Source organism: Camelus ferus, chromosome 10 (assembly GCF_009834535.1).
Source record: "Camelus ferus isolate YT-003-E chromosome 10, BCGSAC_Cfer_1.0, whole genome shotgun sequence".
Classification (NCBI taxonomy): Eukaryota; Metazoa; Chordata; class Mammalia; order Artiodactyla; family Camelidae; genus Camelus; species Camelus ferus.
This window is the reverse complement of record NC_045705.1, coordinates 50,729,328-50,749,962: the sequence shown is the minus strand read 5'-3', so window position 1 is coordinate 50,749,962 and position 20,635 is coordinate 50,729,328. Positions and strand designations below refer to the sequence as shown.

Sequence of the window (20,635 nt, the reverse complement as noted above, 5' to 3'; positions counted from 1 at the left end):
GTAGCTCCGAGCTATATTTCAATTAGAGGACAAGTCCCTTCAAAACGGTGCGGTGGCTAACTGGGCCAGATGCTTCCTGTTTGGGGACACAGTTATAAACAAAAGCCTCCCATGTGTGCATAACGGCTCGTCTGCTCTCAGGCTGCCCACCCGCCACTTTCCTCCTAACCCCCTGCACGAAAGTAGCTCAGCGTCAGTCAGCCCACCCGCTGGCCCGTGAAGGCAGACAGGCCGAGGGCTCCGCACAAAAGCCTCACAGAAGGACGTCAGGCCACATCACCGTCGCCGGGGCGCTCAGGTGAAATATGCATACACATCCCAGCGCTTGATGAAAGGAAAATGTGGGGCACTTGGTGATTATTTTTAATTGACTTCACCTGGGAATTTTAAATCCCAAAAATTTAGCTGCCATTTGCAGAAGGTTTGGGCAGCATATGATTTTGTCCCTTTGAACGGCAAGCCTCCCATTGCCACCTAAGAGAAAGTCTCATCGGCACCAAACGCCTTTTTCAGAGCCAACTGTAAAAGTCATTAAGTTGCAAAATCACGGAATGGGATAGCAGTGACGATGTCCGACTGTCCTCCGCCCTTTCAAGGCAATCTAGCCTTTACATCTTCCCTCTCAGAAAAAGGAGCCCCACGACTCTGTAAAGATGATGCTTGAGCCCCTGCTCAGTTGTGCTGGGACAATAGTAACCCAGGAACCACAGAGGAGTTGGATGGAAGGATTCTGTGGGCACTTGAAACTAGACCTCGCTTCTCAGACTCCTGGCAAGGCGCCCCGACAACAAGCAAGGCTGTGTAGTGAGGGGACACACCACCGCTCCTGCCCTGTGACCCACTGCCATCCTTCATAGGTGGCTTGGAAAGTCTCCAGTCTGTTCTCTAAAGACCCATGGGGTTCACTGGGCACTGGCCAGTCAGGCATCAGATGCCCCAGGTCTCCTTCCTAGACAATCGAACTGGAATTTATTCTCCTAGAAAAACTCTCTTGAGTTAATATACCAAGGGCCTGAGCAGGAATCTGGAAAAACTTGGTGAGTCTCTGCCCTCTGGGTCAACCTCTTGCATTCTCAGGACCATTGACACAGGGGGTCAGATTCTGCACTGCACGGAGGTGCCACTTACATCCTCCATCTCATGATGAACGCATGTGCCTGTGTGGGCACATATGGGGATTCTGGGCCTTGCGGCCGAGCCTGGGGCACAGACACACGGGCCACGCAGACTTGGCAAAACTGGGCAAACACGGAGGCTGCAGCCTACAAGTGCAGGCAGCTGCTCCCTGACCCTCGCAAACTCTTGGAGTCTTTGAGATCTTGTCTCTCGCCCACCTGCCACTCTCAGAGCTTTGGTTCCTCCAACCTCAGGGCTCAACACGTGACACAGCCACCTCACCTGGAAGGCAGGGGGGAGCCCGGGATGTGCACCTGGCCCTCACAGGGAGCTCACAGCGGTGCTGCTGCCGTCCAGGCTCTGGGAGGCTCCCCCAGCACAGCTATACTGTCGTGCAATCACACACCTTTTTCTTTCCTTTCACTTGAAGACAAAGGCTTCTTTCTAACCCACAGCCCTGAGAGCTGTTTCCCCTGCCCTTCCACTGAGACTTAAATCTGGAGTACTCTAAAGCTTTCCCCTCTTGACACCACCTGCTTGTCTGGGCTCTTCTTTTCCTTTTTGTCTTCTCTCTTTCTCTTTTCCCACCTTCAAAAGCCAGCCTCTCTTCCCTCCTGTCCTTAGTCTATTTTTGTTTCACGGTCTTCTGTACTTTCAGAGTTGGGAGAGATGGCAAAAGCCACTGTCTTATTTCAGGATGGGGAAACTGAAAGGTGACCTAGTTTATAAGTGACAAACTCATGCTTCCAGCCTCTGCCACCAGGTCTCTTTCCATCTCGCCACATGGCTTGCCCCCTGCCACCCCTGAGGTCCCTTGAATGGAAAGTCCACCATCACATACAGCTGACTGGACTCCCCCCGCCCCAGCCTGCAGTAAAGTCAGTAAAGTGCCAAAAACGAGCAAAATGAACCCATCGACTGCCAGCCATGGCAACACCGCCTCCCTCAGGGTTACAGGTACGCAGCTTCTCTTCCTGCAATAAGGCCCAGCGGGTGGGGGGGATCCCCTGATCCCCTTAGGAAGCTGGAGATGCACTCTGCACCTCAGAGGGGAGGACCTTGTGGTTGGAAACTTGCCTAAGGCACCTGGGCCGAGAGAGGCCGGCCCTTGCAGGCCCCACAGAGGAGGCACTGTCTACAATGGACCACGTCGCCTGGTTGTTGTCTCACCGGGTCTCTGCAACCAAAGCTGGGCCCCTCTTTGCAAAGATGAAGGTCCACTGAGTTGCCTCTGGCCTGGGAGTCTGAAGGCCAGTGATCCTGCCTGGATCAGCCCCCGACCTATGCCAGACCTTCTGTCTGTGAAATGACACCCCTGGCCACGTTCATAATCTGTAATTCTCTAAAAACCAGCCGGCCTTGGGACTGAGCAACAGGCCACTGAGTAGCAGGCACCTTTCCCTTTCTGGCTCTCAAACTGCCAGGCCAGGGCTGGGGTTATAAATGACATGGGTCAGGCCAGAGGCTTTAGGGGATTTTCAGTCCAGGTTCACCAGTTCTTGTTACCAGGGACCTCAAACAACGCGCCCGGCACTTCCGCGTTCCCCTCCCAAGGCTGAGACGCAACCTTGCAAATGACAATGGAATTGAATGTGTCTGTTGTTTCTGGGGCCGGCTGCACGGAGGCAGAGCCTGCTAGCAGGCTGCATCTGTCTGGCCAGAAAGGGAGGAATTGGGGAACCTTGGCAGAAACAGGGCAGGAGAGGTGCACAGGAGCCAGCTCCCTCCTGCTGCGGCCCGCTGTCTGGGTCGCCCTCGACAGGCTGAGCTCAGGAGTGTGAGCCTCGGGTGTGGGTGTGGGGAGGATGACGACTCACGTGGCTCCTTTTGCCTTCTTCATCGCCCATCGATGTAATGACCGTCTCTGAAAAGACCATCTGTCCAGTCTGGTTGTTGGTGATCTGCAGGAGAACCGCACAGTGAAAGTGAAACAGAAGGAATTCTGAGCAAATTCCACGAGTTGGTTTTTTTTTGTTTTGGTGTTTTCCACTTACTGAAGCAGGAGCATCTGCTAAAGTAGGCAGAATGCCCACTCCCCCTCTTCCTGAGCTCCACCGGCGGTGTGGCCACGAGAGCACAGCACGGGGCACCCCGAGGCATGCAGCACATGGCCTGTCACCCTGCCAATACTCAGCACCTGTATTGCTCTTGGGGCCCATTCACTTGAAACTCAGCGTCCACTTTCCTTTGGACTACTCCAGGTCTGGGTATGGAATCGAATGACATTCAGGAGAATAAAACAGGTTTGAGCCACAGCTGCCCTCTTCCTGATTCTGAGGACAGTTTCATTTTATCAAGAAAGTGCTTACATACAATGGCAGACCTGGCCCCCTCCTCCGCTATCGGTTGTCTGCCTCAGATTCTGTGATCAGGAGCAGGCACCACAAAGCTGAACCTCAGAATCCTGGGGTGGAAGCCAGGCCATTCCACTCCATCCAAGGCCATGTCTAATGTCTGTGTTGGCGATAAAAGAATAGAAAGAACGCTGGCCCAGGAGCTAAGTGATTTGTGTTCTCCGGGCCTTGGCTCTGACATCGACAACTGTCTAGCATGTAATGTGGAACAAGTCACTTCTGTTCTCTGATTCACAACTTTGTCATTTCTAGGTCATCTTTAAACTTCCTGCCAGTCCTAATATCACAGGTGCCTGCAGCCAAAACCAAGTGGAAACTCTCAGCCTAGCATGCAACCGTGGATTACATTCCAGCTCTAACTCCAGCTCCAAGGAGATAATCATCACGTCATCAGCAACAGATTTTAAATCTTTTATCTAAGTAATTCCTCTCTCTAACAAAGAGATGTCTTCTTCCTTTATGCCAGATACTTACAGGACTGGCCAACGTTATATATATTGTTCATTGTCCAGCTCTGAATGTACAGGAATGAGAACTCCTCAGAGCCTTTATGATCCTACAGCATTATACTATGTCTTTATTATACTGTGCGTCTAGGAAGAGAACTGTGTACAATGTTTTCCAAATATGTTTCACTACTGAGCCCCTCTTTCCTAAGGCATCAGCAGAGGACAGACGCTCCACTGAACCCGCTACTACACCATGCATGTAACATGACTTCACCATAATACAACAGTAATAATGAGAACAACTTGCTGCTGCATCGCACTTCACAGTTTACATGACTCTCGTATACCTTAAGTTGTCTGATCCTCAGGAATCCGTCACATAGGGGCTGATATCCCTATTTCATTAGTGATGGTCATGAAACTGAAATAATTTTTCACTATCAGTTACTGGTAGGACTCACACTTGGGTATTCCGGTATCTATAGGGAGTAGATTTAAGAAGCAGCTGAATCCTGTGAGCTAATTACTGTCAGAAAGGATGACTTCAGATTGGTTTTGACAAGAATAAAGCAATCACTTTTGGAAACATTCTCTAGGCTTCCGATGAGAATGCTAAAGGATCCTATTTGGCAGGTGACTCATTCATTTATCTGGGGTGGACGGGGGAGGGCACGCCCTGGAGCTGGGCCCATTAGCATGCAGCGGGAGGACAGCCACACAAAGGCTACTTTATAGTCAAGGCAGCAGCCCCTGAAAATTGACCCCTTTATCCTCTACAGCACAGAAATGCTATTGTTTCAACCCAGTCATTACCTGGGCACTTGAACAAAAGCAAGACTCTTTTGTGAGAACCACTGTGGCCTTGCATGGAGGAGCTGAGATGGGATCAGAGGTCAAGCTCCCTGACTGGCACAACAGAAGGTCAGCTCTACAGCCTCTAGCAACGACCCTGAACATCCGCACGCCAGGCTCTCTCCAAGAGAACACAGGCTGCATGGCCTGCACTCAGAGTTCTGCCAGAGTCACACAGGAGACATCTCACACCAGGGCACGCTAATGCCACGTTCCTCTAGACAGAACAAATCTGCTTGTCCCTTGCACAAGACACTGGATGAAGAGACACTTAGACGTGCGGTGGGCTGGAAAACACTCCGCCATAGAATTCTGAATGGATAACCAGCATACGGATGAATGTTTAACCTTGAGGCAACAGAGGCTTTCCCTTCTGAGGACTGAGTATACTGCACATGAGTTCCTCCTAAGGAAACCGTGAAGATCTGTTCACCACAACATGATCTCTATTTCAACTCTCTATTGAAATATAGATAAAAACCTGTGAGATAAATTCCTCGAACTCAGTGCTAGAAAAGTATCACTCTAGATACTTGTTCCTTTTTTCAAATGATAAAAAGCCCTCAATTGGATCGGCAGGAAGATCAGAATCAACTTTATTGCTTAAATGCAAAAGCAATTTATGTTTTTGATACATATCTTTCCCCTTTAAATAGCTCCCTCACTCCTTCTGGTTTTTAACCTGTATTTCACCATCTCCACATGTATTTTTGGCTTGTGTATCAAATATGTAAGCAAGACCTTAGTCTTCTGGCGGGACTAGGCGCGGCAGAAAGGAGGACCATGACCGCCCTTACCTTGTGAATTTCTCGGTGGACGTGGATGGTGTTGTTTCCCACCTTGGTTTCTGTGTTGGTCTCATTGTGATAACTGGGAGGTAAGTGTGCCAGGTTCACTTCTGATGATGCTTTAGCAGCAGCCTCTTCTGCCTCCATCTATTAAATCAATGAATTTAATGAGCAATATTGTTTTCCCTTTATACAAATCAGAGTCCATTAGAAAAAAAGGAACCACGTCTCTTTTCCTCTTCTGCAGTGACAAGTAATGGTGGTGATGACAGGTACTGTTACTTGAGTACCCAGTAGGACAAGACATTGTTCTAAATGTTTATGTAAACACTGCCTTAAATCTCACAACCTCCCTATGAGGTGGGTGTTAATGTCCCCACTTTACAAATGGGACAACTGAGGCTCAGGAAAACTAGTTAACTTCTGAAAGATTCTCAGTGAAGGGCAGAGCTGGGATCTGAGAGGCTTCCACTGAACAGTCTTAACCCCTGTATGAATTCTCCTGGTGCCCCACCCATCTCCCCATGGTCTGGTTGGGAGGTCACCTGCATTCAATTCCCTTACGTGCCAACAACCAACCCTCTCTCTCTCTGAGGGCATTCTCTGGCTGTGCAAGTGTGCTCAGTCTGCACAGGACCTGAGGGTCAAGGACTGAACACCCCAGGAACAACCCTCAACCAGTGAAGGGCAGGTACAGGGGCTCCCTCTCCTCGCAGTGGGATAGCCTCTCTCCAAGGACCTCTGGCAGGATGGAGCCCTAGCTGTCCCAAGAAGTAATCTGTCCATCAGCACAGGGTTTACTGCTTGTCTTCTCTTCCATCTCACTTTCCTACTTCCTCCTAGTGTTTCTGGGATCACATCGCAATAAAGTATTTACACCCACATCCTTGTGGCAGGGCCAGGTGGGGGAGGGGACCCAATCTAAGACAGCCCTTTCCTCCCTGCAGGAAGGGCTACAGCTATGTCTCCTTCCTCACCCACCCCCGAGGACAAGAGGGACCCTTGTGAGGGTCAGGTGACTACTTCCCAGGGTGCACCTTCCTTCTGGCTCTTCCTGCCCATGTGTCCTTTCCTAGGGCAGGTTTCCGAGGCCACTGTCTTCAGACCATCAGTCTCCTGAGCCTCCATGACATCTATCTCAGATATGTCAGTCAACTTGAATTTGCACTCAATGTCCTGCTCTGGATTTATCTCCCAGCCCAAGCCCAGAGGAATGCACAGGTGACAACGTGACCAGTCATAGCTGATTGGACTCAAACAGAGGCCACATCATGGACTAGTTGAGCCAACTAGACACTCTCTCTAGGAATTTAAAATGAGAGACACAAAGAGAAGTTGTAGTTGGTAGTTGGTGGTTGGCGATTTTCCAACAGGGTGATCTTTGAGCTATGTTTATTCCTTAAAACGAATCCTCAAAAAATATTTTCCTATTTAAATAAAAAAAAATCACTGTCGTATGTAATGTAATTCCCTTCCATACTAAAGGAGGCCCCTCTTTTCCTGCCTTTCCCAACCAGATGTGCTGAGTGGGGTGTATATGACGAAAGAATTCCCACGTCTCAGTGTAGCACAAAGAAGTGTTAGTAAAGTCTGGTCGGCATGAAGGCTCAGATAACCAAATGAGGACTCGGTCAGCAACCACCAGGTTTGACCCAACGACACCTCCTGAGATGTCTGAAGCCTGATCACTGGCTCTGTCCCCACCATCCCCATTCTCATCACAAGAGCTGCCGAGCCTGGGCATCACCTATGCCTGAGCCCTTGCCCCAGACCCTTCCGGATCTCCTCAGTTACTCACAGCAGCTCTATGAGGAAGTGTTACTACTCTCACTTGGCAGATGAAGAAAACTAAGAGGCTGACAAAGGCTAAGGAATCTGCCTAAGGTCATCACATTGTAAGTGGCGAAGCTTGGATTAGAACTCAGGGCAGTCTGACTCCAAATTACGTGTCTTTCCCAGTGTATTATTCTGCTCATGTTTTTACTGGGGAAATAGGAGAGCCCCAAGCAAGCAAGTTTGAGGATGATCATGACAGTCTCTGGAAGCAAGTCAGGCGTTCAAAGAAGAGAGAAAAAAGGCTTCCAGGTGGAGGAGGAGGCATGATTGGCCTGGCCTCAAAGGACAGAAACGATTTGGACAGAGGGGAGCACAGAGGAGGCGAAACTGTGGCAGCCTGGATGAGAACGGTATGTTTTGGGTGAGGGCAGGGGGTACACCCTGGACCCTCACTGGATAAAGTGATGGCTGATGAAGTAGAGATGGGCTGACAGGTAGAGCCATAGACAGTTCTAAAGCAGAGGGTGTTGGCCTTGTTCCCAATCAGGACTTGCCCAAAACGTGGGAGGAGAGAAAAAACACATATCTGGATCCCTTCCAGCCCTGCTGAATTACAATTTCAGGGGGGACCCCACACACCAGTGCGTTTCCCAGATGACTCTGAAGTATTCCCTCCCCTCTGCTCTTCCCCGGGTAAGAAACTCTGCACCAAGCCATGGGGGGTTGAAGCAAGCAAGTTCTGAAGACTAGCTGGGAGACAATACAGAGTCCAAGGAAGGAAGAGAACAGAGCAAGGGGACTGGCTAGAAGCAGGCTGGGTGTCAGAGCTTATATCTGGGGAGGGACCTCCTAGATGGTAAAGGCTCCAAGTAAATCTACAAGGACTGGGCCGCTGAGAGCTGGCCACCGTAAGGCAAGAAGTCGCCCCCAGCCTCATCAGAGGGCAGCACAGTAGAGCGTGCCCAGGTTTTAGAGTCAGGGAACATGGGGCCAAGTCCCAGCTCTGCCACAAAGTAGCCACGTGACCTTGGGCAAGACACCAAATACCTCTCTAAACCTCAGCTCTCTTGTTTGTAAAATGGGGGTGATTCTATTTTGTTGAGCAGATGTAAGATTAAGGACCACGAAATCCAAGTGCTTTGTACAGTATCTGCCACCCAGCAAAGGTGCAGTGCATAGCTACTTGCATAATATAGTCCCTGAAGAAAGTGGTTCTAGAAGCAGCTAGTTTGCCAGGGAATGTTCGAGTAGAAGTGGAAAGAGGACATAGTGGATAACGTGTGTTTGAAGGGCTTGCTAACAAATGGAGAAGAAATGGAATGAAGCTAAGATTGGATGCTTAAGACTAGGAAAACGGCTTTTAAAATTTGTTTTAAGCAAGAGATCCTGGCATGTGTAGCAACACAAAAGATACAGCTGGAAAAGAACAGCAGCCTGGAGATGCTGGGGAGGTGGGCTATATCCAGAAGGAGAAGGGAGTGTTTTAATGTTTTCAAAATTCCCATAGGAATCGGAATCCTGCAGTTTGGCTTTCAAGTAACTGACAAGTTACCAAATCTGGAATTTGCTCAGGGCTGAGCAGACAGTCTTTATAGAAAACCATCTCTCTCTTAACCAGTAGTTATTTCCACAGAATGAGCTAACAGCTCTTCCAAGGCACCATGAACTAAAGTACAGTTTACAATGGAAATTTCAACCACAACTATTACTGCCACTAGCAGGAGAAACTTAAGTCTGAAGCAATAGGACTTGTTTCATAGAGAAGGAATGTGAATATTATTTAAAATAACATCTGAGGTTGGTTGAATCTGTGTTTGTTAAAGAAGCACAGTAAGAAAAACTGGAGAGGTAACTGGGGTTCTTCCTCATATAGGAGGGGTGAGCAGAGCATTCCAAAATATGCCAGTTACAGACAAGGCAATGACCAGAGGGGGCAGTGATTTTAGCCTCAAAATACATTTATCAATAACACATAGAATAATAAAGCAGGAAGACAGGAAGAGCCCAAACCGCACCATTTAAAGATTTGCTTCCCTTCAATAATGATGCTACAAGTAGAGTTAACTTTTTCCCCTTAAGAGAAATCAACAGTTTGAGTCAGCTGAATATTTTAAATGTCAGGAAGTTACTTGAAAGCAGATTCATGATGCAACTATGCAAACAATTAATGCATCTGGCCGTGGGTCCTCTTGGCTCTTCCCAGGGACGACAAGTAAATAGCAACTATCTTGTGTTTATGAGATTTAAGGGGCTTTCTGGTAGTCTTTTTTTTAAAAAATTAATAGTAATAGCCATGATCTATTGAGAATCTATTATATATTGGACCCTGCTGGTCCTTTTTTATTATTCATAGTAGTAATATTAACGTGATGATAATGATGGTCATTATTTACTGAGAACCAACAATTTCCCATGGTCCTTATAACAACCACACAAGCGGGCAACTTACACGACACCAATTTTACTTAACCCCATTTTAGATGGTCAGATAACTTGCTTTACTTGCATCCCCTCATTTACTTCTCCCCTTTACCCCTAGGAGTACACTTTTTCCATTTTAGAGCCTGGATCCCATCGCTAGTAAGTGGCAGAGCTGGGATGAGATAAAGGAAGGTTGGTGCGCACTGAGTAGGGTAGGGGTAGCAGACAATGTCTCCCCTGGTGGCAAACTGCAGCCAGCCTATCTGCACAAGTCAAGCAGAGCCATGTCTGGAGAAAGAAGGCCGGAGCCCAGGCAGAGCCAACGTGGACAACTCCCTCGGAGTGGACACCACTTCCCATGTCCCGCTGGGCCCCAAACTGCTATGATCAACGAAGAGGCTGAAGAGCCCCCTGCCACTCCCCCATCCCCCTCACTGGGGGCTGCCGGCAGAGAACCATGCTGCACGGGCAAGGTCACACTGAATAAGAATGTGGAGGTGACTTGGTCAGTCTAAGAATCCATGTGCAGCAGGGAAAGTTCTAGAACCCAGAGAAGAAAAGCAGAGACCTGCTCTGGGGCTAGAAGGCTCATGAGCTCAGTTCAGTTTGAAGGTGCAGAGTTAAGAGACACTGGGGCCTATCTGACTCCCCCACCTCTTTCATTGTCCCATGTCATGATTCTTCCGCTTTCACAGGAAACAAAGTCCACGGGTTTTGGAATCTGGCCTGCCCAGTGGGCATTCAGGTACAGCTGCCCACATAACTGCCTCCCAATCTAGTGTCCCCTTCACCAGTGTCCACTGGGTTGACTGTTGTGGGAAGGAAGGAGAAATAGCCCCAAATGATAGAGGGCTGGAGGAAGAAAGTCATCTCTCCTGGTTGACCAGAGCCAGCTTTGAGGCTCTGCCCAAACGCAACGTGGAGAAGCAGGGATGTGGAGCTGCCTGACCTACGAGCCTGGACATCTGGTCTTTCACTGACTCCTTCCCTGGGAAGGCTGGTTTCTCTCCAAAGACAGGCTGTAGCCAGAGCCAGGCCCAATGGTGGCCATGCCCACCCATCCCAGGCAGCAGGGCTACCTGGCTGCAAGAGCTGGGCCAGCGACACCTCCTGTCCAAGCAGCCCTGGCAATGCGTGGGTGCCCACCCTAGAGGATACCATCTGTAGTGTTTGCACCTGGGAGGCAATGAAAGGAAGAAGCCAGGCAAAGTTTTCCCAAGGTATCTGGTCTCTGATACTAACAGCTGCTGTATATCACGCAGCTACTATACGCCAGGTGCCACACATATTGTAGACTTAATTCTCACAGGAAACTGAGGTACAGGATCTTAAGGGAATTGTCAAATGCCACCTTGCTGCTGAGGGGCAGAGGAGACCTTGAGCCCAGGACTGACTCCAGAGCACTCTTGGGGTGGGGTTGGGTTGGGGGCCTGCCTTTCACACTGCCCCTCCTCCTCTCACCCACCCTCTAACAATTGACACTGCTGGGCTTTGGGACTCCTAGTTTCCTTCTCAGCCCCACATGGCACTTGAGAAAGCCCAGACAGACTACCAGCCAAGCTCAGGGCTCTTTGTCGCCTTATGGCGCCTTGTTACTTGGGAACATGACAAGCTCGAAGCCCAACAGACAAGCTAGAACTTGAGATGCCTGGAGCTTCCTCTGCAAAACCAAGGCGCTAGAGTACCAGGGCCCTTGCAAGCATCCATTTAAAACAGGATGAGGCCAACTGCACACCTGAAGATAATTGTGGGGTGATGGCGGTCAGCCTGCAGGCAGGTGGTACCTCCGGCTGCCCGTGGGTGGGTCCAAGCGGAGTCTCTGGATGGACAGCCTCAGATCTAGATCTTTTGGCAGGAAGGCAGAATGAGGTGGGAGATGGGATCACCCCGCGCTTGCTCCAGATCTCTTGGAATCTGCTGCCGGCCCTGCCCAGCCCGTCGCAGACCGGAGAACCCTGGCCAGCCCCCGCAGCACTGCTTCCCCAGCCCCCGCGGTCGCCAGCCTCCGGCCTCCCAGGAGCGCGGGCCCTTGGGACGCACCCACCTCCTCCACCGCGCTGCGCAGTTTGTGCTGCGTGTCCTCCATCAGTTCCTCAACCTCGCGGAACATCTCGTTGAGGGTGGCCTCTTCCTGCGGGTAGCTGAGAGCCGGGCCAGACTCAACCGGAGCCGAAGTCACCGCTGGAGCCGGCACGGGGGCCGTGGGGACCGCCGCCGCCAGCAGCAGGCATAGCAGGGTACCCCCGAGCCGCCGCATCTCCTCTCTGCGCCCGCCGCTGTCGCCGCCGCCGCCTGCGCGTTCCAGAATGCTGTCACAGGGGCGCCGACCACCCTCTCGCCCGCGCCGGCGCCCCGCCCCGCCCCACAGCCGCCGGGCACTCTGAGCTCCGACCCGCCCCTGGCGCCCCGCACCCACCCCCAGATGGGACGAAATCGAGTCCCTTCCGGACGCAGTTCCTCTGGACAGGGAAGCCCCCTGCCCGCTCCAGCCGCACGCCAGAATCCCCTCCGTACCCCCACCACCATTCTTGGGCACAGGCTGGGCTCTGACCCCCTCACCAAGTGATAGCCCCCTCCGAGGGCAACAGAACCTGGACACGCCCCCCCCCTTAACGGTTGTAGCACCACTATCTTCCCAGCCCGGCTGGGTCCCGGGTTCGAGCCCTGCCCCCCCACCCCGGACCGGGTCAGAGTACAGCTCTGAAGCCTACCCTACTCCCACCCTATCTCTATCCCAGCCTCCATATGGGGTGGTCAGAAAACGGGTCAGCACCCCCACTCCCACCTGCAGGGTCGGAACCAAGTCCAGCGCCCAGTCAGGAAGGACCGAGCTGAGCCACCCCGCTTCCCCGCCGCCGCCCCTCACCCACCCAGACTGGGCCGAGCTGCGCTCCGGGCTGGACTTGCTAGGCTTCGCTGGCGGGTCGCCGCGGGGCTACGGAGCCGGAGCAGGAACCGAGCTGTGGGCTGGCCTCCGGTGCGGGGAGCGCGGCGGGGATGCGGCAGCACCGGTACCCGAACGAGCCCGCAGCGCTCGCCCCGCCCTCCCGCCAGCCCCCGCCCCGCGGGAGGGGCCCGGCCCAGCCCGCCGCCATTGGCCAACCCGGGCGCCGGCGCCCTCCCGCCCCAGGCCAGCCTCCTAAACCACCGAGAGTGGCTCTACGCGAAGCTGTCCTCTTCCCCGCATCCCACTGCCCCGCCGCATCCCAGTCCATTATCATCTCTGGCCCAGATTTTTGCCACAGTTTACGGGAGGCGGGGGGAAAGCGTTCTTCCTGTGTTCCACCTTGCTCTTTCCAAGGCGTCCTCTACCCCGCAGGCAGGATAAAATCCAAGCCCCTTAACCTGGCATTCAAGGCCCATCACAGGCTGGCCTTAATCTGTCTGCCACGATTGACGCCATACTCCAGCCAAGAAAACTCACATGTAGCTCCTGCAGTAGCTCCGCAAAATGTTATTAAGCTCCCTACGGGCGTAACAGAGTAAAGACCAGCCAGACACCTGCGGCCAGACTGCCTAGTGTCAGTCCCAGCTCTGCTCCTTAGGACTTTACTAGTCTGACCAAGTTATCAGATTTGTCTGTTCACCAGTTAACCCCAAAGCAAAATAGAGGTTATAGTATGACAACTAAAAATGTCACTTGTCGTGTAGTTCTACAAGAACGAAGTCAGACTCTGTAGTCGAGTACTGTCAACAAACCTGGCAGAGTGCGGGCAGAGATCAGGAACGAGGTGCTTATGCTCTAGGAAAACTGGCAGGACAGGCCCTTCAGATAGTTAGATATTTTCAGGAGAAAATTATACAAACCCAAACTCTTGAATCTTCCTGTGCTTGGAAAAGCACTAAAACCGTTAAGCAAGGTACCTGCTCCTCATGGCTAGCAGCCATCTCCACTTTCTACGGAAATGTGTGCTTGGTTGCATGTAACCCCTTTGCCAAAGTCACAGATATACTGATCTTCCCCCCTTCTTTAGAGAGGTTCCTCAGAGCTTTCTGAGATGCTATAGTTCTCAGCAAGTCCCCAGCTAAAACTTAAACTCACAGCTCTCATGTTGTCTGTTTTTAATTCAGTCGACAAGGTGTGGGGTACCTCATAGGTCACGAGCATAGCACATGCAGGGAAGCGTGGGGCATGTGATAAGTGGGCTATAAACATTAGCTGTCGTAATGAGAGCAGAACTTTGTCTATTCACAGCTGTCTTCCTAGTGCCTAGAACAGGGAGCACTCACTATTTTTAAACAATTTTTACAATAAATGAGTGCCTACAACAGGGAGCACTCAAAAAAATTTTGAATGAACCTGTGTTTTATTTATCAAAAACTCCTATTTTTTCCTGTTCCTCTTTCTGTCTGGACAGCCCTCCCTCCTCTCCTCGGCCTGGCTAACTCCACCTCATCTTTCAAGACTCAGAGTCTCTCGTTACCTGTCCCCACTCCATCCCATCTCTCCCCTAGGTTTCCCTAGCACCACATGCTTCCCCATGGCAGCCCTGATTTGCCATGGTCTGCCCAGTCACTGGCCCATTTCCCCCCAGCAACCAGGAGCACCTAAGAGGCAGAGGCTGACATGCTCACCTTCGTGTCATCAGGGCCTCCGTTACAATACACACTGGGCCCCTGAGAAATGGATGGGCTGTTCTTTATAGCCATTGCTATTGATGTATCAATATAGCAGTAACATGACTGAGCACCCACTGTGTGCCAGGAGCAGGTATTAACTCATTTAATTCTCAAACAACCTCTGAGGTTAGTGCTACTACCTTTATTCCCAGCTCACAATAAGGAAACTTCCCTAAGGAAGTCACATACCTCCTGAGTGGTTGAAATGGGATTTGAACCTAGGAATCTGGCTCCAGAGCCTTGACCCTTCACTGCCAAACTCCTCTGCTATCACCCTGGCCAAGAATTATAAGATGACGTGGGAGGATGAGACAAGCAATTTCTGCAGGTGACCACTTAGAAGACATGTGTTTGGGGAAGGAATTCAGGACAGGCCACCCCCAAAGTATGCCACTTTGGCATATTGATGATTTTGAACTGAAGGCACTTGAGAAACAGCAGATGCAGGAAGGGCTCACTGACCTGCCCTTTTCTACCTTAAAATAGGCCCTAAAATTTCCCATGAGAGAGAGGTGCCCTCCCTGTAGCGGGAAGAGAACATCCTTATCACCAGAGGGGGAGTCGGTGCCAAGATGGATCTGTACAAACACACTTACTAAAATAACCCGTATCTTCTACTAGTCTCCCCTACTTAGCACCCAGTCATTTCCCTACAATTCACTGTCCCTACCTCTACCCCTTTGCCTTGTCATTTCTTAATAAATTTATCATTCCTTTGTCTAGAAGGTGCATGAGCTTTCTGCTCTGGGCTCTTCCTCAGGTCTTCATTTTCTTGTGAAGGCTCCCATGTACACATAAAATTTTAACAAAATGTGGATGTTTTTCTCCTGTTATTCTGTCTTGTGTCAGTTTAATTATTAGGCCCAGCTGGAGATGCTAAATTTTTCCTCCCCTGCAGGGGCCTCTTTGTCATATTTCATACAGCTGAGTCCACAGCAAAGCGTCAATGGAGAAGAAAGCACACTGGGGGCCTCCTTAGAATCAGGCACTGTGCAAACCCCAAATCTATAGCGAGGGCGTGGAGACTCAGAGAAATTAGGCCATCTGCCCAGAGCCAGACAGCAGGTGAGTGGGTCTGGGAGGAGACTCCGCGTGTGGCTGACTCTGAAGCCAGTGCTCTCACGCTTTCTTTCTCGTGACTGCCTTTTTTTTTTTTTTTTTTTTTGCCCCCAGAACTCTCAAAATCATCGTTTGTCACCAAGATGTGGCTTCTAGCCATGTTCTCTTCAACTTCTGGGTCTCTGGGCCAAGCCGTCCTGCAAATTCAGGGAAAGCCTCCTCACTCCCAACATCCCCTGCTCTGTCCCCTGGTTGTTTGGCAGACCTGGCTCAGCTATTCATTAGCTTTCCAGGGGTGGCTGCCGACAAAAATGATCAACAAACAATCAATAATAAGAATAGAAAAGAGTTTCATCTGAGCCAAACTGAGGACCAGCCTGGAAGCCCGATTCCCAGGTTCCTCTGAGAAACTGCTCCAGAGAAGCAGGGTTTTCGGCACACTTTTATATCTTGTCAGAACAAACAAGTCAGGGATACATTTCTTCAAGGTTTCCAAAAAACCTGACCAGCACGTACACGTCCAGCATGTGCCGTGTGGCCTTGGCACCTGGGAAGGGAGTCTTATCAGAGGAGGACCAGCACTGGCGTCCCAGGAAGAGAGGCATTTAATCTTTATTTTTAATGTGGGCATTCTTTACTTCTGGTCAGTGTGCCCTTTTCTTTAATAATTAAAGCAGATATACAAAGTATGTTTGATAAGCCACAAACAGGCTGTTTCAGTTAGCATAAAATTCAAGTTAACTCACGTATAAGCCAGAATGACTTCCGCATACCTCAATATGTGAAAATTTATTTTATCATGGCCAATCCCATGCAAAGAGCCCAGAGATGAATCTCCAGATACCCCCTCCTTGCCACTCTGGGCACAGACACTAAAAAGAAACCAAAGCCGAATGGAGGCTGCAGCCAGAGGGCGCATTTCGGGGCTCAGCCAAGGGTTGCAACTGATGCAGATTTACAGAGCAAACCATGGTCTTCCATTCCTCCACATTGCTGGCTTAAAAACCAGGGAATTTCCCTGAATAAGACTTCTACCTTGTATCTTTTGCCCTGAAGTCTGGAGATCTTGACTTTTAGACTGAACTTTAAAAAAAGAAGAATGTTGAGCTGCCCCAAGTGATGGCTACGTGTTTTCTCCCATGGAGGTGGGGTTGGGGGAGTGGTGTGTCTAAATTTTGTACTCCTAAATGTCAGAATGTATCAATAGTGCCATTATTAAGTGAAGCTAGCAAAAAAGAAAGAGATAAAAAAAAAGGTGAAAGAAAGGAAAGATAAGGAAACCTACAGTCCCCAAATACAAGTTCATCCCCTGCCCAGCTTCATACCTGAGGCAGTCACAGACAAGCAGATGGGCCTCAACCAGATTCCCCCGCCCCCAAACACACATGCTCTGGGTGCCAACAAGTTTAGAGGCAGGAGTCAGGGAACATAGGGAAACCCTCTGTGTTTGGGGCCTGACTTGAGAAAGGGTCACAGTCTGGGTGGTCATTGTGAGCAGACAGGCCCAGGGGCACACAGAGCAGGCAGTCATCCAGAGCCATCCAGATCAATCATCCAATAGAGTCAGGAACTTTCTAAAATGCCACAATATCCATCATACACTAATCTAAGCTCTGTACCCACCAAGGACATTTTCTTTTTCTTTTAGGGTGTTGGAAGAAATTCCTGGAATTATCATTCAAAAATTCTAAGTTCTCACATTTTCTCTATTGGAATCTCATTCCATGGTTGAGGAAGTGGCCCCAAATTAGTTGTAACCTGTTGAAAATTACCTACAAAGTTAGCACGCACCCAGGTCTGTCTGTCCTGCAGAAGTTTACGGCCATGGGCCTGAGGAGGTATGTATCACAATGTTTACAGAAGAACTACTCACAAGCAAAAATGTGAAAACGACTTTTTCAGCAGAAGAATGGATAAACTGGTTTCCAGAAACAGTAGAATACAGCTGTTAAAGAGACACTATTTCTAGGCAACATAAGTATAAATTTCAAAAGACGTAATGTGGCAATTGGCAAAATGAGATGCACTTACTGTTGGGGGACACTTTGCGAGGCGGCCGGTGATGAGGGTTGGCAAAAAGAATTTACCAAAGGCAAGGGGAAGTTTAAGAACAAAGGGAAGTTTAATAGATTTGCTGCTACAGGCAGGACACAAGTAAGAGGCACCTGCGTGTCCGCTGGGGTGAACTAGGGTCTTTTATTAGGGGAGGGGCTGTGAACACAAAGGGATGGGGGAGCAGATTTCTGATCGGCTATAAGTGAGGAAAGGGGCTTTGGTACACGGGAGGATAGTGGATTTACGACTCCAGTAAGATGGAGACATGGGCTGACACAAGCAAGAAATTGATGACTCCGATAAGGGGGAAAGCGAGCTGAGAAAAGTCAGCCTGAGCTATGGCGAGGCCAGTCACTTCCCAGGGCTGTTCATTCTGCCAAGGCCAACACCCGTCAGGACTTTATCTTCCAAAGAGGAGCAGGCAGACGCCTAAGGGCTGGACGTTTGGGGGCCGCAGGGCCTTGGCAGGCACTAGCTGGCACCGCGCTTACTATTTGTGCTTATTTTAAAAACACAAAACAACAGTATCTATTGTTCATGGGTGCTACAAATACAGTAAAAACTGCAGGAGCGTGCAAACTGGCTCTGAGGTGGAAGGGGGGTGGGGAGATGGGGACGGTCTTCAGTCGTATTTGTAACATTTTATTTCTTTAAGAAAGAGAATGCACCAGTGTAGAGGAGTTCTGAGGAACAAGTGTCCAAAAATTCACATCTGTTTAATTGTCACACTTGATTAACTACACATGGGTATATGGGTGTGTGCCTGGTATTGTTTCTGTGTATTTCAAATAGTTTGTGAATAAATGAAAACCAAAAAAAAAAAAGAAAAAAGAAAAAGGCAAGCCCCCCCACCCCATCCCATGCCTCCCCACAATAAAACATAACAAAACACCTCTTGGAGTCAAACAGACTTTTCTTAGATCTGTTCTTGGTAGAAATGCTCTCTATCACTGTGAGGTGAGAGGGAGGAGTGGACAGTTCACACTAGGCCCGGCCGGGGGCGTCTCTCTTCATAAAAGGCCCTTCTGTCCTGCACCAATGATTGGGTGCTTTCCTCCTGGGGCGGGTGGAAGGGTAGGGCAGCTGTAGCCAGGTAATGACCTTGGGCAGGGATGGGGCTTATCTATCACCTCTGCCCCACCTCACCACCACCACCAACACCACCACTACTACTACCAGGGTAGGGATCAGTTTGCAAACAAGGAAACTGTAGGCATCTAGAACTTAGAGGTGCTCAGTCTGTAACAGTAAAGAACAAATCTGACTCCATATTAAATCTATTTCTTTGGCTTTAACTGTGCGCCCTGCTTTCCAGGCTTAGTCTTGCCAGCTCTGCACCTTTTGTAAAAGAATGTTGCCTTTAGCCTGAAATATACAAGAGAGCCTATTCTCAAGGCTCTGACCTTAAAGAATATTAACCCTTTTGTACTTATATAAAGATAAGCTGCAGAATAGAAAATCACACTTGTCCTGTTAGAGGTTTCACAGGGGCACCATGACCTGACCCCCCCTTGACAGCTGCAATAACAAAGAATTCCTACACCAAGAAGTTTGCAACAACCAACCACACCTTCTTCCCTTTTTAGTATAAAAGGAGCCTGAATTCTGACTTGAGGAAGATGGTTCTCCAAGACATTAGTCTGCCATCCTCTCGGTCTGCAGGCTTTCCGAATAAAGTCGCTATTCCCTGCCCCAACACCTCGTCTCCCGACTTATTGGCCTGTCGTGCGGTGAGCTGAATGAGTTTGAACTCGGTTACAGGTCTGGATAGGTGACTATTGCATACCAATTTTTAACACTTTAACCATTCAAAATAATTAATAAGGCCAAGGAAGGACTGATTACACACTCCTCTTTTTTCTTTTCCTTCCATCTTAGACAACACTGAACATAACTTGGAAACAGACGTGAAGAGCTGGCTCAGAGTTCATGTCTCTGCACAGCTCTTTAGTATCTATTCAGTATTTGGTATCTGTTTTCCCTGCTAGAATTCAGGTCCCATGAGATGGCCCAAGATGCCTGTCCCTGCACCCATCTCCTGTCCATTCCAGCCCAGAGTCTGCAGGGAGTTCGCACTCAGTAAGGATAGCCTGAATGAATGCAGGCCAGTTAAGGGCTGGGGTCCCTGCCCACAAGGAATCTCCAGTGTATGCCAAGAAACAGAGAAGTAAGCAGATGAAGCCAGGACAGTAAGACGGAGGAAAAGACAAAAGAGGATGACTCTTTTCAGAATGTCCATGGGAGAGGTCGTGTCCATTGCCGATCCAATTGGCTGTGGGAGCAGGAGAGCCTGTGGTACCCCCATGGATGGCCCACCTCTCCCACCCCTTTGACTGGACCAGGATGGACGCCTGTCTAAAGCTTGACCCATCAGATTCTTTCCTGGATTTTTAGGCTGGGAACACCACTGTTTAGCTGCTTGAGGACAAAAGCCAACATACAAAGAGAAAGTTAATGAGAGAGATGGAGAGAGATATAGAGAAATGAGACTCTAGGAGCTTGCGAGGTGGGTGATGGGAAGAGAGGAGCTGCCTCATCGTGTGATGTCGCTCTGGTTCTTGGTTCTCCTCTTTCATGCGTCCGAGACCCAGCTGCCGCGTCTGCCCCGAGACTCCGTGAGATGTTTTGGGATTCTTCTCATACACTTCCCTTTGGGTTTCTGTTACTAGCTATTAGGCTGCCTTAAATGTCTGGGGTGAGTCTGCCTATATTTTAACAAGGCAATCCTCATCAAGGAAAGTTTGCATTAGAGGAGGTTATTAGAAATTGAATTAGAAATAGAAGGCTACCAGGTCCGACAGGACAGGGACAAGTCAGCCAGGGGCCTCCTCCCCTTTGCTAGCTGACCTCTGACCGGCAGTGCCAGCCACCAATTTCATCAAAACCTCCCAGCTCCTGCCTGCAAATTGTGATTATTCTGAAGAAATGGATGCCAAGATTTTTCTGAATGGAAACTCCATCTGGCTTTGGAAAGAGTGTTCATGTGGATTCAAGGTTTCCATGAGTAACTGCCCCTGAATATCCAAAACATACATTTCAATTGCCAAGTTTCCGTGGGTGGGTAAAGAGACCCAGAGGACCATATCCGGGCCATCATCCTTGGAACACAGCACCTGAGGGATAAGCCCCGAGCCTGGCTGTCTTC

The 20,635-nt window shown here is 49.8% G+C and overlaps 1 protein-coding gene across 1 annotated transcript in view; it reads right to left on the bottom strand.

Annotated features, from left to right (window-relative positions):
• Positions 1-12,800, bottom strand: part of DKK3 (dickkopf WNT signaling pathway inhibitor 3) — a 41,452-nt gene extending 28,652 nt beyond the window's left edge. Inside the window, exons 1-4 of the mRNA XM_032489015.1 lie at positions 12,627-12,800; positions 11,801-12,048; positions 5,569-5,706; positions 2,934-3,017 (exon numbers count right to left, since the gene is read on the bottom strand). Of these exons, the coding sequence (XP_032344906.1) occupies positions 2,934-3,017; positions 5,569-5,706; positions 11,801-12,013 (435 nt within the window). The 5' untranslated portion in view covers positions 12,014-12,048; positions 12,627-12,800. The remainder of the gene's footprint in view (positions 1-2,933; positions 3,018-5,568; positions 5,707-11,800; positions 12,049-12,626) is intronic.
• Between the last annotated feature and the right edge of the window lie 7,835 nt (positions 12,801-20,635).